We start from the raw sequence: 18,857 nt of genomic DNA, 5'->3' as shown, positions 1-18,857 counted from the left end.
CCAGAATGAATAATTAAAATTGAATAGAACACGTTTAACCCCCAGATCCATTTAGCTGGTCTGATAATATGCGTGTTTGTTGTTTGCGGTGACTGTATATTGTGTCTCGTCCGAAGGTTTGCCACTTTGTCTTGCCCCCCCCCCTCCTCCAGTCCCCTGCACTTGCTATTTAATAATACAAATGGACTGATACCCCTTTCAGAGATTCAACTCTTACAATATTTTAGTTTGAACGGAATTCAAAATCCTAAAAATGATTTCTAGAGACTTAAATAACACAGATGTACACGAACGACGCGTTGTCTTCTTACGGCTGGTTGATTGTTCTACAGTCATATCATATCATAATACAGATCTATATACACGAAAAACACGTATAGATCTTAGATCCCGTATATTGACACGGCTGACTGATTGTTCTACATCCTGCACTCATACAATATCATAATATAGATGGACAGTGAAGACGCGTATCGTGCATTTTTTATGTTTTCTCATTGCTGGTTGATTGTGCTACTACGCCCACAGTAATATGATATTTATGTGTAGCCTAGGTTATCCTATATCTAGTAGGTAGTTGGCATTTGTGTTTGTCACGCTTCACTGCCTTCAAAATACGCTTCAACATTTTAGACAAAATGATGGACGATTTCTTTATACATGTGGCCACCGGAGATAAGAAAAATGCCGGCACAGACGCTAATGTGGCGATCATTCTTCACGATGAAAATGGCAACTCTACACAGCAGATCATCTTGGATAACTTCTTCAAGAATGATTTTGAAAGAGGACATTTGAACGTGTTTAGAGTCGCCCGTTCGAAACTAGGTTCAATAGGTGAAGTGGGCAAGATTGAGTTATGGCGAGATAATGCTGGTTTTGGCAGTGATTGGTATGTGGATAAAATAATTGTGGAGAACGCCAAGACGAAGGAACAATCCGTGTTTCCTATATTACGTTGGATTAAAGCTGGATTCCACTATAAGATTAAACATTTAGACACGTCCTTGCCACAATATGACAGACATTGCGAACAGAGGAAGATGGAATTAGAGGATAAAAAGAAATTTTATCAGTTTGAATCCAAATTACCAGGGTTACCTGTTCAGGTAGATGTATGGCTTGTATCATTATTTGGGTGCCACTGGTGGCTCAGTGATTAAGGCGCTGGCTCAGGTACTAACAAGTGGGGTTGGAACCCGGTGCTGGCCGAGTAAAGGCCCCCCGGGGCTTTCTAGCGTGATTTCTCTTTGTCATTGGTACAGGGCGGAGGACATGACAAGGAACAGGGTCCAAAAACCAAGGTTTCAGGTTGGCTTGCACGTCTAAGAACCTTTAACAGTTAAAATCCAATTGCTATCCTGGCAAAATTCTCCTCATAAAACACTGTATGCCGTATGTCCGTCTTCATTAGCTAGATTGGACGTTCCCCCTCATTCGTTCGTTTATTCGCCCCTTCCTTCGTTCGTTTGTTCCTTCGTTCGTTCCTTCGATCACATGATCACAAACGCTTATGATTTGATGTATACCAGTATGAAGAAGTAAAAGCGGGTTATTCTATTTAAACAACACTCATTGTTATTTTGTTTACATTTAGAGAACGTTATAAAACGGCTATTATTATACTGGGCAAAATTTATGGAATGCTCATTTGTAGTAACTTTATATTGTATGTATACTGTTTTGTTATGTCTAGACGTAATAAACAAGACTTCCTTCTTTAGTACGTTAGTGTAGTGTATGGGGAAGCCGCGCTGACTCAGTGATTATTAGGTTACGCCTCGTTAACCTAGAGGTTCCGTCTTCGATCCCGGTGTTGGCCGAGAAAGTTGTCTCACTTGTCAATTATGTAGCAAGGAGGGCCTGGCAAGGGACACTGTATAGTCGTTCGGATGGCACGAAAATCCAAGGTACCGTGTGCACATGGGCGTGCATGTAAAAGAACCCTTGACAATTGGAATTCGAAATAAGAGTAGGCCACAGTTCCACGAAAGGTGCTCTGTTTAATATATTGGAATCGATAAACAAATGGGTGACGGGTATAGATGAAGGCTAATTAGGTACGTAGCATTATTCTTCCACTATTTATTTGTGGAAGTGTGTTACTGCTGCCCAATAATCTGGTGCACAGATTAGTTCAATTATTTAAAACAAGGTTGACGAAAACCGTTGCTCAAATGAAATACTCACCCAAATATGGCAATAGAAGACGTATCTATAGGCCTACGTTTTATATAAATTAAAGAGAGCGATTAAATTTGCTTCAGAAATCATTTGGCATTCTTAGAAGGACGTTCCCACAGCCTCCTCGGCGTATTGGCCGGAATACAGACACCATGTGGAGTCCCTATGCGGATGTACCCATAGCCTCTGGCTAGAGGCTGGAGTAAGACGTCATGTAGATTTAAGAAGAAGCGTGTGGCGTTGGTCACAGAACACACGCTAAGTGATGGGGAACTTATATTCAGCTTATATTTAATGTCGTCGCTGTGCATGTAGTTTCCAGTACATGTATATAACCTTTGTATTATGGATGTTATAATGATATATAAACATAGTTATAATAACACAGTGTTCCAGAGTTAATTGATCTATTTAAAAAAAAGGGTACACAACGTGGAAATCCTGATTGGATAAGTGTCACCTTTGTGTCACGGCGTATGCTCGTCATCGTTAGCCCAGTCGGAGCAGAACAGTAGCGAGAGAGATGGGGTTTAACGTCAACTCGACACAAACTAGGTCATTTAGGGACAAAAATTAACGTCAATTTTGTTTTAATAATTCGCTTGTGCGTAGGTCTTTAGCAATGGGGGGAAACTGGAAAACTCGGAGAAAAAGGGGAATCGAAACCACGCCACTTGACCCAGTAACAGACGGTGACAGACCTAATTATAGAAAGTCCACCCGTTAAACCATTGAGCTTCCCAACCCCAATCCATTATATGGAACTGTTCATTGTTGAAGGTCCATGTCGAGAAGGTGTATCGTATTACGACATTTTTATTTGAATAACATGTTGTATGAAATACAGATATTAAATTAATAGTTTATAGTTCATACTTATATTATACACTGGCTGTATATATTATAGAATTATTAGGGCATAATTGCTATGGAACCCATACTTTACACTATCTGTATAGAATTATTACTTTATAGTTGCTATGGAATCCATACTTTACATTATCTGTATATATTATAGAATTATTACTTTATAGTTGCTATGGAATCCAAATTTTACGTTTGGTTTATATATTATAGAATTATAAAATATATTATTAAATGATTGTTATGCACTGATTAACACCGCGTAGTCACAGAATCTAACTTCATGTATGACCGCGTTTTTTTATTTCTTTTTCATAAACCAAGGTCGCATTTATAAAACTCATTTTAAAGAAAAGAACTAATGAAATAATCTCCATTTATTTTCAGATCAAGATTCTACCCGACGACGAGTTGTTTTCCTTCGATTACTTGGTAAGCTTCAATAATTTTCATATCAGTTATATAAATTGTTAATAAGCCGTCCATTGAAACTGTGTCTAACAGAGCGTGTCGAAGTGAAGTCAACTGTAAGATTGTCCAGCTACTTCACAACTAACAAAGGCTTAAGTTTGTGTTGTATGGGTAGAGGTTAACGCCCGCTTCCACCTGGGGTGATATTGCAGACAAATTTTGGCTAGGAAGATTGCGAGGAGAGCCAGTCGCAAGCAAGAGGCTCGTCCCGATTTAGGCTGGCTCTTTAATAATTTTATTAGGAAAACCACGTGACCTTAACCTTAATATTTTTGCTGGAAAAAGTAAACATATATAATACAGCACCCAATGACCCATATTGGTAAGCATGGGACAAAAAAACGGAGGTCCCGTAAACACGTTGGTGTGCAAGGGAAAGACCTTCCCGCAGTCCAGGCGACATTAGGACACGACAGAAAGAAATGGAATTTAATGCACGTGACACAAACTAGCTCTTTTCGGGACTAACATATCGTACGGTTTTATTTTTTCGATGATTCGTTGGGGCCTTTTGTAGCATAGGGAGGAAATTGTCGATGTGGGGGGCGGGGGTGGGGTTGGCAGACGCGCGTACGCGTAGGGTGGATGGGCAATAAGTTTGTGGCATTATCTAGTATGTTTTATCTTCATTGGAGTTTATAAATTAATAATACTGCTACTCATAGGCGTACGGGAAAATTTTTGCCTGGGGGGGGGGGGGGGCGGTGGTGGTTGGTGCCCAAAAAATGTAGTTAGGTTCTTAGTATGTTACATAATAATAATAAAGTCGCTGTTAATTTGGACACATTCTAGAACACAATATTTTTTTATACAACTTTTACAAAGTACAATTGTGTGCCCAAATTTTCCCAGCATTTGGTGCCCAAAATGCCCCCCCCCCCCAAGCTTGTACGCCTATGCTACTGTAAGTATATCCTGATAGATAAACCTGATATCCATCCAGACAAAGGTCAATTGCTACATTAAGAGAGGTTGGATAATAATTTAAATATCTGCAACGGATACGCTATAACCTGTCATTAGCATGACTAACAAGTTGACATACGTGGGTATAATTTATTTAAATCAACTACAGCCCTCAGCGATTCTTTTTTACATACTTTGAATTAATCCCCTCAGGGTATATGACCTAGCGTAGTTAATTTGGGAGAGTTTATTTTAGTTTGATTGGGGTGGTTTGAAATTCCCACGCGGCGGGACTTGGGATAGGGGCGGGGAACCATAACACTAAATCTAACCATATCCCTAACCCAGAAACATCCTAGATTATGGTAAATAGAAATGTTTGTCTATTTTGTTTCCATCACTCGTAGTCAATTGAACGTAATTAAGTAGGGATAGCGTAGATTAAACAGCCTAATCTTTACACACGACTGTACGGAAAATTACTTTCATATCTCAAAATTAGAGAACCATCTACATACATCCATTAGTTTGAAATGTTGCGCTGTATAAATGCTAGAATTCTCGTTGTTGTTGTTCTTACATGGTTTCCAAGAGGGATTTATTCAGGGGTGTTGGCACCCTTTCATATTCATTTAAGTGATATTCAAATTTGTGTGCATCCCACCCCCTCTCTCCCCAACTCACTAGATTATCGGAAATGCTGCACATATATTTTAAACGTCTATTTAATGTTTTTAGTAGGATATAACATGCTTTAAAAACTGGGGCCTGTTTCACGAAATTTTAACTAAGATAAAATCCAAATTTTAGTAATTTGATTGGATAATTATTAGATTGATTTTAGTGCTTAGCCAATCAAAATTGAAGTATCTACTAAAATTTGGATATTATCTTTAGCTAAAATTTCGAGAAACAGGGCCCAGGACTATAAATCAATAATAGTATTGTTAATTTAATGACTTTTTGTTGTTTTTTTTTCAGTGGGATATAACAACTACTAAAGTGAAACTATTAGCTTCTGGGAAATACGCAAATTGGACCACAGAAAAATGGGAGAGTATGGAACATTTGAAAAATATCTACAAACAGGGAACTTTTCCTTTACCCGAGGTAAAAAAAAACCAAAAACAACCAATGGCGATATATTTGATTAGAATGATACCCACGCAAGACCATAAAAGATTTAAATTATTGAGCCCCGGATATTCCAAACTAAAAGGCTTGTTGAGAGAGAGAGAGAGAGAGTTAAACGCCCACCCGACATAAACCCGATACAATTTTATTTCAAATTTCAAAACTTTGCTTTCGAGTGAGAGTCTTAAGCTGTGGGATGAAACCGGAGGAACCAAGACACTTCACTTAATGACAACCATTATGCTATAAGCGGACGCATTAAACCCTTTACCTTTTGAAATAAATATTCGCCCCTCCCCACCTCATCCGTTGTTTTCTTCCAACAGTACAGGTATATTTTCATCAATGTCGACCACAACTAGGACTTATGCTGTTTTTTATTTCATACTTTTCCAGGAACCTTATGGATGGAAAGATGATCTGTATTTTGGTCGTCAAAGACTTGCAAATGCTAATACCATTCTCATAAAACTGTGTACTGCCATTCCAGAAAAGTAATATATATTTGTTTATTCCCTGCCTTTATATCACCGAGACAGTACGTACCCCATATAACCATGTTATATCTATATAGTCACCGAGGTAGTACGTACAATATATTCCTAAACCATGTTATATCTATATAGTAACCGAGACAGTACGTACACCATACATTCCTAAACCTTGTTAAATCTATATAATCACCGAGACAGTACGTACACCAGATATTCCTAAACCTTGTTAAATCTACATAATCACCGAGACATTACGTACACCATATTATTACTAACCCATGCAAACCCATGTTATATCTATATAAGCACCGAGACGTTACGTACCTTAGTCATTCATTACCCATTGATACGTATAATAGTATGGATGGTCAGGGAATCTTGAGTACAGACTAAAATGTATTATGATATATTTGATAGGTTAGCTGTGACCGAGTCTATTCTAGAGCCTATGTTGGAGGGTAACAAGCTACAAGATTTGTTAAAAGACAAGAGGATATATATTTGTGATTTAGAGATATTAGATGGAATCAAATGTCTCGACGGTATAACGGTACGTTGTATTTTATTTACAATTTCAAACAGTAGATGTTTATCCTTGGCATCCCCAGTGACCTCATCCGTTAGTGAGGTGGAACGGAATGAGACCGCTGTGGATGGTAGATGTTCTATTTTGTTTTTCTTTCACTAAAAGTAGCATGCATTGTCGACAATTACACACTTTCGTTAAGAGACACACACCAGCTACCGGTAAAGAAACACACCCACTACCGTTTATAACACCCACTGCTGTTAAAGACTTGTGTGTGTGTGTGTGTGTGTGTGTGTTAGTTGTATTTTACGTCAGCTTCCACCGAGGTGATATCGCAGCTAGACGCTAATCTTATGTATCGTTCCAATTTTAGTATACATGTATGTACTACAGCTATTAAATACACTCCACCACTGTCGTTAAAGACACCCACCTACACTGTCATTCAACATTTTTGTAGCGGCTTGTCATAATTGTGCCTATCATTACAGATAAGAATATAATTATGTTATTTTGATATTTTACAGCTCTGTGCGCCTGTTGCTTTGTTTATGGTTGACAATAACAAAGAATTACGCCCTATTGCTATCCAGTTGTATCAGAAGCCAGGAGCAGATAATCCGGTAAATATTTTCATTTTATATATTTGTCAACAAGCTGAAGAACTATGTTCGGAATCGGTCATAATTCAGTTTGTAATTTGACCCGGGTTATGGACGTATGGTTATCATGATTTACCCAATCCCAAAATCGCAGAGCATAAAAACGTTACCATACGTGATACGAAACGTTGTTATTAAAAAATAGAGAAGTATTGATAGTTGTTTTATTAAATAACCGAGAAGTTGTTATTTATATATACCATGTGTTATTAAATAACCGAGAAGTAGTTATTTCTATATATCATGTGTTATTAAATAACAGAGAAGTAGTGCTACCTGTATACCCTGTGTTAATAAATAACACAGAAGTAGTGCTACCTGTATACCCTGTGTTAATAAATAACAGAGAAGTATATCCATATATACTTTGTATTTTGTCGCGAATATTTAACCATACTTCTAGATGTCATCACTTGTCCATCCACTTGAGTTTCCCCCCCCCCTCATTGTTAAAGACCCCTATGCGAAAGCGAATTCCAAATTTCCTTTTTTGTGGACGTTACCGCCACCCTCTCCCTGACATCTAAAGGAAAAGCAACAGTTCAACTGTAATATTCTACGTCATCTTCCAGTGTCATGATACTATCTATTGATGTTTCTCTGCTCCACTACATGTAATACAGCCCTGGCAAATTACTGTTTCAAGTTTTACCATACTGGGGAGTTGGTTGGCCGAATGGTTAGCACGTATTCGCTGTATCATAAGGTCTGTCATTGAGTCAACTGTCGTGGTTTCGATTCCGTGGTTGTACGTGACAAGGAGTAGGGTCGCCTATCCAACCTCGTGGGTTTCCTCGGGTTCTCCGGGTCCCTCCCACTGCTAAAGACCCCTACGCGCAAGCGAATTATTGAAATAAAATTGAACCATATGTTAGTCCCGAAATGACCTCCATCCTCTATCCAACCCCCCGATTTAGATAAAGAGCTGACCGTTCTTGCTATAATAGTAGTTAAAAAATAGATAATGCAAAATGAATATATTTCATTCAAATTACTTTATTCTGAGCGAAGGTATCAATGTTTGTAGTTTTGACAAGGTGTTTTTATTAGTGTAACCACGCTACTGGTTATTCGAGGCTTAGCCTCGCTCCTCCATTTTTAAATTAAATCATTAACTGACCGAACCGTTCTAATCTAATTAATAATTTATATAACATTTAAGGCCTAAAGAAAGGCATGCAATAGGTAGATTTAGCTTTTGAATAATGTATTTTTAAGGCACCGCTCCTATTGAATTAAAATGCTTGACTATGTTACGTTGACTCCTGGATACCAGTCAATGAAATTAAATTGTAATTTGAAGTGAATGGGGAAACGAAATGGTTTTTATAATTAAAACAGATCTGAGGGAATTAGAATTTATTAGGAATCGTTATACTGTATGACGATGGGTTTTTTAAAATATTTTTCAGGTATTTTTACCAACAGATCATCCTTATACGTGGATTGTAGCTAAAATGTGGTATAATAATGCTGATGCCGCTTACCATCAATCACTAACACATCTTGGTAAGTATCCCAAATTCAGGCCAGTTGGGGTGTGGGTGTGGGTGTGGGGGTGGGTGGGGAGGTGGCCAGTCCGGATAGGGAGTCGATCAGGCCTGGGGGGACGATAAGGTCGGTTGGGTAGTAGATCAGGTCGGTTGGGTAGTAGATCAGACCGCTTTGGGTAGTAGATCAGACCGGTTAGTAGTAGATCAGACCAGTTAGTAGTAGACCAGACCTGTTAGTAGTAGATCAGGCCGGTTGGGGAGACGTGAGGCAGGTTGGATAGTAGACCAGACTGGTTGGGTAGTATATCAGACAGGTTTGCGGAGACCGTCAGGCCGGTTCGATTGTAGATTAGTTCATTTCCATGCGGAAAATACACCCATCTGAAATTCTTGATTGGGGATAAGGTTACAGAGGTCCAACGGTGTATGAGAATTACCGAACTCCCTCAACCGGCTTCTAAGTATTCCCTCCTTAGTATCGGCGAATCTTAATTGATAAATGAACCAAGCGAGATAACTCTCAGATACCCATAATATTTGTGACTGGCTCGCTCACAGTACGTCAAAATGGTTTTTAACCCGTGTTGAAACCTGTTTGTATCGGCATACCCCGTATCTTTTCATGGTTAATTGTGGAACAAAGTAATACAGCTTTACAGTTGTATTTTCGGAAATATTTATAATTTGTTTGAACCTCAAAGTACGTATTTTTTAGTCTCTTCTAATTCTTTAGAATAATGTAAACTTGTTATTTTTCCAGCGTTTACACATCTTGCCATGGAAGGTGTATCAGTTGCAACTCACAGAAATTTATCTCAATCTCACCCAGTCTTCAAAATATTAGCTCCACATTTTCTGTATTTGTTGGCGATCAACACGTAAGTATTTATACGTCGCCCCCATTCGTCAGTGGCGCCCGCTCCCGATCAACGGACTTAAAACATTCAGAAATTATTAATGTATATCTGTTGTCAACGCTACTCTCATAGCATACTCCTCGTAGTGTTTCGTTTGATTAGACCTAATCTCACATAAACACTGCTGTAATGAAAGCAAATTTCTGTTCCAATTTATGACTGGTCAATAGTCCGATTAACAACCAATACCTAACTGTGAAACAATATCATTCGGGTTTAAACCGAGCTCCAGGTATGTTTACATAACTTTACGTCATGACTCACGACATTTAATACCAGTGAATAGCAGAATATTGCAGAAAAACTATTTGCGTGACAAACGAGGTTATCAAAACGGCTACAATGTAAACAATACTAATTGGAGACGACCAATACTTTCACCATTTTTAATGCCTTAAATCACTGTATAGAGTTTTAAGGACGACCCGTGATTAATCGAAGGGCTGTCATGAGAGATTTGATTGAACGGGAAGAATAGACGCACTCCCGAAAAGCAATCCAGCAATGGCCGAGAGGATTTCTCAGGGCATTGCAGAGGCGGATCCCCTCGCTCCCCCCCCCCCCGCCCCTAATTTTCGACAGTGCCCTTTTTTACTGCTGAAAGTGCCTTTTGTCAGACCCAAATATGTCCTTTCCCAACCCGTTGCAGGGATCCCAAATGACTCAAACCATCCACTCAAGCACACCAATCTGGTTTGAGGCTCTTTTTCAACGATTTCCGAACGTTTACTTAGACGAAAATATCATCCAAATAGCTCTTGGAATGGCTACAGATGCAAGGAAATGACGGATAATTTTCTTGGGGGATCCCCCCCCCCCCCAACTTAGCGGCGTGCCCCGTCTCCGCGGTCAGTGTGCCCTCATTTTGCGGCGCCCCCCATCCCCTTTTCAAATTTCCTAGACTCGCTCCTGCATTGCTTCAGGAATTATTATGCTCCCACAGAACACTACATGAAAGTAAGAACAATTTGTTAATTCGCGTCTCTTTGAACTGTGGGTAGCCATTTGCAGCGATAGAAAACCTGAATACCAACTGAAAAGAAACTCGTATGGCCCCTGCCGCCCCCTCCAAATTAAACAGTTCAGATCTTCATGTAGTGAAGGACATCGAAAGTATATAAAAAAAAAACACAACGAATTATAGATCTGTATTTTAATCAGATTGGACACATTCGAATATCCAGGCCAAGGTTTTACAGAAAAAGTATATACTTTGTTGTCTCCGGTTTTATGGTTTTTATAATTCTGCCATTTCAGTCGAGCTCTTCAAAAACTTGTATCCCCAGGAGGTTGGATCGATAAATCGATGACTACTGGTGCTAATGGAATGTTTGAACTTGTCAGAAGGGGGTAAGTAATGGAGACATATTTATAAGGAGCGCAGTATAATTAATGCACATAATAACCGTGAACATAATTAGATACGTATCATACAATATAAATATTCCAGTATAAAAAATGTAACGTGCCGTAATAATGGATTTAACGTCCACTCAACACAAAATAGGTCATTTCGAGACTAACATATAGTTCAATTTTATTTCAATAATTTGGTTGCGCGTAGGGGTATTTAGCAATGGGAGGAAACCGGATGACCCGGAGAAAATACACGAGGTTGGACAGACGACCCTACTCCTTGTCAGGTACAAGCGTGGAATAGAAATCATGCCACTTCATTCAATGACAGACTGTGTGGTTTCACGCGCACGCGTTTAACTACTAGACAACCCAGTATCCCTATCATTAATGAATACTGTTGTGATAATCTGGGCAACATTTGCATGTGTCATATAGATCATCCAGACACTTACACATATTGACCAATTGCTCTGGGTTGGACTTTGGTTAAATATTTTGTAAAAAGTATACAAATACCTTGTTATTATTGGACATTACAGCTCCCAACGTCTGCTTTTATTTCCATTGTAATTCACAGCTATAATATATATCTATAAAATTATTTGTTTCAGAATAAAAGACTGGAGAGTCGATGTAGATGGAACCCTACCTGAAGATTTGAAAAATAGAGGGGTTAGTTTCCATTTTACAACGACACCCAAATGTTTTAGTTACACCCTACCTGTTTTCATTGGTTATCATTTGCTCTAGCTACATAATACCTGTTTTCATTGGTTATCATTAATTGTTCTAGCTACATAACACCTGTTTTCCTTGGTTATCATTTGTTCTAGCTACATAATACCCGTTTTCATTGGTTATTATTCGTTTTAGCTACATAATAGCTATTTTCAAGAATAAGCTTTTATGATGATTTTACGTGTAGTTATTCGATTATATCAAGTTTAATTAATCGATTTTTGACTCCATTACAGGTTGAAGATGTGTGTGCTTTACCTAATTATCACTATAGAGACGACGCTTTACTTTTATACTACGCCATTAAAAACTACGTCACTAAATATGTTGACCTTTATTACGGTACGGTACATTTTTTATACTGGAATATTTATAATATACGTGTATAATTTTGTTCTCCGTTATTTACGGTGCATTTATTATACTGTGCGCCTTATAAATATGTCTCTAATTACGCTAACCGTTATTACCGTATGTTTTATTTATTATACCAGGCTATTTATAAATACGCGTCTAAGTACGTTCACCGTTAGCAACAAGAGGAGTTTGTTTACATTTTTTAGGGGTTTTAAAACTCGATTGTATCCGTTCAAAATGAACTCATCGGCAATATTTTGGTCATTTCTCCGCTTTACAACGACGCCAATAATTATGCAAGAGGAATGACCGGTCGTCCCACTTCGAGCGAAGAAAAATGAATAATTTCATTGAGAATTTTAAGAAATAGGACAGATTTAAGAATACGGTACTCTTCTTACAAAACGTCCAAATAAAGGTGTTCTAAAGTCCTTTATTGCTATTTTGATCTTTTGTGTCGATAGATAGTATATTTCGATTAGAATCAATATTTTCACTTTTTTTGTGTCTAGTTTAAAATTAGATAACGCGCATCCCGACTCATTTTGACATACCGAGTCACATATTACACTATCTCTCAAAATACGTCCACGTTTATTACGGTATGTTTTACTTATTATACCAGACTATTTATAAATACGCCTCTAAGTACGTTCACCATTATTATATTACACTATCAACAAAACACGTTTACCTTTATTACGGTACGTTAAATTGTACTAGACTATTTGTACATAAGGTGTCTGATAAAAAAAACCAAAAAAAAAACCAAAAAAACATACACCCCCCCACCCCCAGTCGCCTAGGTACATTACATTGATCACCTTAGGCCCTTTATTGGAATCTATTCGCTGCTAATATCGATAGACAGACGGAGTAGACAGACACGTATCTTTCTAGACAAAATCATTCTCTTTTGCTTTTTACAATTATATCTGTATACTTTAGTGCATCATAATCCCGATAGACTTTTAAAGTAATATGATTAAAACGATATCTTTATTTCGTTTCGGGTTTCATGCTTCTGATTTTCTATATTGGGTAAGATGTAGCATATTATGTCGAGCGGCTGTTGTTCGAATCGAAAATCACCTGGTTGTATAAATCAACTAGAGTGTTAACGAGATATAAAAAGCATATTTTATATATACATACCAATATAGCTGAACGTAATCAGCAGGGAGTTTTATCGCGAATTATAAACCAGAAACTTATCTCAAAAGTAAAACAATATTTACCATACTATAAAAGTTTTTTTCTTCCATCCGAAATACTACATGCTGTTCCTTGCCAGAAACTATATAGTCTAAAAAAGTATGGTGTATTCTAGAATGTTTCGAATATAACCGTTAGTTGCCAGTTTCTATTAAAGATGCATTATGTCCGAGCTAAATCTTTTTACTTCAAATATTATATGAATTTTTGATTAGACAATTATTCACGTGACAAGCCCATAATCAAATCTCTAGACCATCGGATGATTGTGATTTTGAATGGATTAACACATGATCGTCATTTAATAATTTAATTTAAAACTGTATAATCGAAACTTTGTTTATTATTGTAACAGCGGTAGCAATAAAAATCGAGACTACGTTATTCTTGAAACAGTCAGAATAGCTTTGCAAGTATATTCAATATATTCCCCTTTTCGTTATCTATTAGTAAACTATATATTATGGCGAGACTAGTGACACTTTATCTAAATCTTACATAATGCATGTTCAAGATTGTCGTTAAAAGCATATTCGATATTTTCCCTTTTCGTTATCTATTAGTAAACTATATATTATGGCGAGAACTATCGACACTTTATCTATATCTTACATAATGCATGTTTAAGATTGTCGTTAAAAGAATATTCAAAAATACTCCATGAAGAATATAATATAGAGGGTATCTTTTTTACATTATCGACGAAAGTTAATATTTGTGGATATAAAAAAGTCGAGTAGAATATTTTATTTTTCACCTAACCCTTTCTTACACACACAAATAAATAAATACAATTCTTTGGTATAGATGTAAAGCGGAGATATCGCTCAATAGAATATGAAAGTTGTAATACATTCAATATCTACTGTATTTCTTTAACCAAATATAAGCAATGTTAACTTTAAATAGCCATAAATTATGGTAATTGATTTACTAATTTGAATAAATTTTGGACCAGAATATATCTCATAAAATAAAAATAATTTTGATTGTGTATGGTCAAGAACTCCATGTAATTATTATTCTGGCATTTTGAGGCTCGGAACTTTTTCCCTTTAATTAATCACTTTATTGCACGTTTTTCTTGTAGATACCACAGAGAAAATAGACGGTGATTGGGAATTACAGAGTTGGGCGAAGGAGTTAAGCTTAGATAAAGAAAAGGGTGGGGTTGGGCTTCAGGTAACATTGATGTGCCCATTATGGTAATTTATATCTCAAAAGGTGGCTTGAAATTTTCTGTAACAGAAGCTCCCGTGGTCTTAAATATATCCATAGCATAACAACTCTGAAGAAACGTATCGAAGATGCTATGCAATTCATGTTTTCTGCCTGGTAAAAACTGCAGACACGAGATGGATTTCCTGATATTTTTAAAGATCCATGCCTGCAAACAAATTGTTGAACTACAATGTTTTATTCCCAAAAGGGGGGTGGATGGTCGAATGGTTAGCACGTGTGTGCTGTATCATAAGGCCTGTCATTGAGTCAACTGGCGTGGTTTCGAATCCCCGGTTGTACGTGACAAGGAGTAGGGTCGCTTGTCCAACCTCGTGGGTTTTCTCCGGGTCCTCCGGTTTCCTCCCACTGCTAAAGACCCCTACGCGCGAGCGAATTATTGAAATAAAATTAAACCACAGGTTAGTCCCGAAATGACCTAGTTTGTGTCGAATAGACGTTAAACCCCATTTCTTTCTCTCTCTTTTATTCCCAAAATGAATGACCTAAGTTACCAGTGAGTGGACGGTAAACCCCATTCTTTCGGGATTATATTGCATTATAAATGTTGTGTTTCACGGTGTATTATAAATGTCGTGTTTCACAGTGTACCTAATCGCGGTGTATTATTATATTATAAATGTTGTTTTTCAGGGTGTACCTAATGGCGGTGTATTGAAGTGTAAAGAAGATATTATACTAGTTATAAACTGTGTAATATTTAACTGTAGTGTTACACATGCTGCTGCTAACTTTCTACAATACGAACAATACGCATTCCCTGCCAATTACCCGAGTTTGATGAGAGGCAGCCCACCTAAAACAAAGGTAAAATACAAAACAAATTCTCTTGACTTTCAACATTTAAAGATACATTATGGGGGATTAGATAAAGAGCTGGTAGTTCCCACTATTATAGTTAAAAACTCAATACCGTAAAGGGAATTTGCTGAAAATTTCAGTCAAATTAATCCACCATGAACCGAGATTTTAGCATTGAACTTTCGGCCTAGCCTCGATCATCATTACTGAAGTCGGTAGGATAAAAAAAAAACCATAGTCTCGATTATCCATTTCATGATTTAATTATGAATGGAAGTTGAACAGCAAATTTGCAACCTAATCTAATGAACATCGCAGGCTAGCGATGCCATCGAGAGTTGATTATGGTCTGGATAAGTTAACTAATGTCTAATTAATAATTTAGATAACATTTCAGGTCTAAAGAAAGACTTGCAATAGATCTTACATAATGTATGTTTAAAGATGTATTATGTGGAAGTTAATCTTGTCTATGGCGGGTCTTTTTTTTTGGGCGGGGGGGGGGGGGGGCTTCAAATGCTATAACAACTATTAATTAGACATTTATACACATGACAACCCGTAATCAACCCTCTAGATCATCAGAAGGCCCCGATTTTTATTTTGATTGAAACACGATCGCCATTTAGTAATTTAATTTAAAAATAGATAACCAAGGCTATGTTTATTATAGCAAAAATGGTAGCATTGAAATTCGAGACTATGGTATTTTTATCGAAACTTCAATCAATCATAACTTCGCTCTGAATAAAGTAATTTGACTGAAATTTGCAACATAATATTAAGTTTTCATTATCTATTTTTAAACTGTTATAGCAAGAACGGGCAGCTCCTTATGTAATTCTTACATAACTAAAACACAAATAATTATTAAAACTATAAAAATGTGTTTTAATCAGATTGTTAAGATCAGAATCTAACATTTATTACTTTTATTTTCTTCCATTGTTTAGGATCCCATTGAGGAGAAGAAAGTAATAGAATATTTACCGGATAAACGCACAACTCTAGATGTTATGGTCGTTACTAAAATATTAAGTGGTCGAGGTACCAATTGTCTTGGTGATTTTGAAGTTCAGTATGTTTTTGATCCTAAAGCCGTGGACATAGTGAATCAGTAAGTAACCGAAGTGTTTAGATCTTTTACGGGCTCAGACTAACATAGTAGAGAACACGGAGAACCCCTCTTCTTCATTGCAAACCCCGCGATACAGTAAACTGCAAGGGCAGCAACTCTACTTGGGAGAAGGATCCAGACTAGCATAATACGGAGACAGAAGAACGCGGCATACGATTTAGATCAAAAGGCCAGTCTGTGAATCGAGTGACTGGTTTCAATTCCGAGATTATACGTGACAAGGGATAGGGTCGCCTGGTTTCCTCCGGTTTCCTCCCACTCCTAACGACCCCTACGCATTGAAATCAAATTGAAATGAAAATGAAATGAAATGGGGTTTAACGTCCCACTGTTCTGCTCCTAATGAAGACGGGCATACGCCATACAGTGTGCTATGAGGGAAATTTTGCCCGGGCAGCGGCACTATCGCCTACTCTTATATCGAATTCCAACTGCCAATGGATCTTTTACGTGCATTCCAATATATACACGGGACCTCGGTTTTTCGTCTCATCCGAAGGACTAGACAGCTGTCCTTGTCAGGCCCTCCGTTCTGCACCACTGACAAGGGGAAACCACGTCGGAAAATCCCGATGAACTTTCTCGGCCAATGCAGGGATCGAACACCCGACCACCAGGCTAGCGAGCCAGCGTCTTAACCACCTAGCAACCGTGGCTCCCTAAATCAAATTGAACCGTTTATTAAGTCTCGTAATTATCTAGTTTGTGTTGAGTAGACGTTAAACCCCATTTCTCTCTATTGAAACGTTTAAAGGAGGTGTCCGTTTAGAATTTAATAGGCCTAGGATTTAACATGTCAATTCATTTATAATGGTTAGTTATATTTAACGATTCTCTTTCAGGTTTCGAGCGGATTTAAAAGTTATCAGTCAAACCATCAAAGACAGAAATAAAACGAGGAAGCATAAATATGATATTTTAGACCCAGAACTCATTCCAAACGCTATCAGCATTTAAAACAACCATTCTTTATAATAGTCTAATATCAGTTTCTCTGCTAATTCCTATCAACTAGTCATAGGAGATACTCGATTGAACGTCCCGTAATTGAATTTTCACAATCCCGACTCTAGAGAGAATCGACTGCATATTTCGTCAAGGTCACGAGGTGTAAACAGAGTTAGAACACTTGATTGTTGCCGAGGATTGTGGGTTAGAGCTAGGGTTAGGGCTAGCGCTAGCCCTGTCTACAACTCTCGACCTTGATGAAATCTGCAGGTGGCCTTTATATTTAGACCAGACCGTGAAAGGGGGAATGTTCGGCTACACGCATGCTTGAATGCATAAGAACATATCTCCAGCCAGGACAGCTGAAACATATTCGTTGTGTTTAATTACGTCATGATTCTTCTCACACCACCTCCGTGTGACTGGGCTGAATTCTGGGCTGACGTTCCGGACTGACAATCGAGCATTCCCATGATTCAGTTGCCTACGCTACGTTTGTTGGATAAGAATGTGTTCTTGCTACAAATGAAGTTCTCAGCATCCTTTTATGTATTTTTGTCAGCTAATTTTATGTATTTTTGTCAGCTAATTTTATGTAGTTTAAACCCAATTTTACTGTTTTAACTGGTAAAAGGACACAACTTGGCTTCTAATATCTATTTTATTTTTAAATCCTTTTCATTTCAATTTCGTGTCACTTCCCAGGAATTGGAATCCCATAAAATCGACTGTATTTAAAGAATACTAATTTAAAATTTTAACAAAGAATAGAATTCTCAAGTGACAGATTTACCGCTTGAATATATTTCTATGTTAAATTATATTTTTATATTTTGTTATCTTTTATTGTGTTAAATTTTGGATTATTCTACTAACCCTAACGCAACTCTAGGGGAAGGATTATCCCAATCATTTATGAATAAAATATTGTTTATATAATTGTTTTTTTTTATTATTATTATTTTACAAACTAAATATTGTACAGCACAGTTGAATCTGTCGTTCACTTTTTTTGTTAATTGCTTCCAATGTCTGTGCTGTCTGTGGCTTGTCCGCAATTTTGTCTTGTGTGTGGTTGCCTGCGCTTACTAGTAATAGCCACGGGATAGTTTGTGGTCTGATGCCGAAAGGGATTGTTCGCAATGAGTCTGCAACAAATGAATATTTGTGATACCAATTTGCTCGCTGTTATTGTCAGTTGAACCATTTCATAATTATAATTCGTTAAACCCGTAACAAGTAACTCGCAGTCGTTGCTTCAGGAACATGAGTCAATTTATGATAAATTTAGGACAACCTAAAAGAAATTGCAACAGAAGATTTCTTGGTACCATTGAGTTCGTGGGACCATCCTATACAACATATCCAAAGTTCTCTGATTTTTGGACCAGGAAAAGGGTATAATTTT

At 37.4% G+C, this 18,857-nt stretch overlaps 1 protein-coding gene across 2 annotated transcripts; it reads left to right on the top strand.

Moving 5' to 3' along the window:
* The first annotated feature begins 340 nt into the window (after positions 1–340).
* LOC126829854 (polyunsaturated fatty acid 5-lipoxygenase) lies at positions 341–18,341 on the top strand. 2 transcript variants are annotated; one of them, XM_050560019.2, is made up of 15 exons: positions 355–1,109; positions 3,436–3,480; positions 5,407–5,535; positions 5,956–6,053; positions 6,471–6,603; positions 7,110–7,205; positions 8,657–8,753; positions 9,498–9,615; positions 10,912–11,004; positions 11,625–11,685; positions 11,988–12,093; positions 14,414–14,505; positions 15,196–15,369; positions 16,317–16,480; positions 17,344–18,341. In XM_050560019.2, the coding sequence occupies exons 1-15, from the start codon at positions 639–641 to the stop codon at positions 17,456–17,458; spliced, it is 1,992 nt and encodes a 663-aa protein (XP_050415976.1). In that variant the 5' UTR covers positions 355–638; the 3' UTR covers positions 17,459–18,341. The 2 variants fall into 2 exon arrangements, with proteins under 2 accessions (XP_050415977.1, XP_050415976.1); XM_050560020.2 differs by lacking the exons at positions 15,196–15,369; positions 16,317–16,480; positions 17,344–18,341 and having other exon boundaries at positions 341–1,109; positions 14,414–15,171.
* The last annotated feature ends 516 nt before the right edge of the window (positions 18,342–18,857 follow it).

Source organism: Patella vulgata, chromosome 8, assembly GCF_932274485.2.
Source record: "Patella vulgata chromosome 8, xgPatVulg1.2, whole genome shotgun sequence".
NCBI classification, from domain to species: domain Eukaryota; kingdom Metazoa; phylum Mollusca; class Gastropoda; family Patellidae; genus Patella; species Patella vulgata.
The sequence above is the reverse complement of the archived record's forward strand: the minus strand, read 5'-3'. Positions and strand labels throughout refer to the sequence as shown.

What these genes read in the sequence shown, in the direction of transcription:
- LOC126829854 (XM_050560019.2), top strand. Translation starts at nt 639, where the DNA reads ATGATGGACGATTTCTTTATACATGTGGCCACCGGAGATAAGAAAAAT. An exon ending in TTTGAACTTGTCAGAAGGGG is followed by an intron (nt 11,005 to 11,624) that starts GTAAGTAATGGA and finishes TATTTGTTTCAG; the next exon opens with AATAAAAGACTGGAGAGTCG. An exon ending in AAGATTTGAAAAATAGAGGG is followed by an intron (nt 11,686 to 11,987) that starts GTTAGTTTCCAT and finishes ACTCCATTACAG; the next exon opens with GTTGAAGATGTGTGTGCTTT.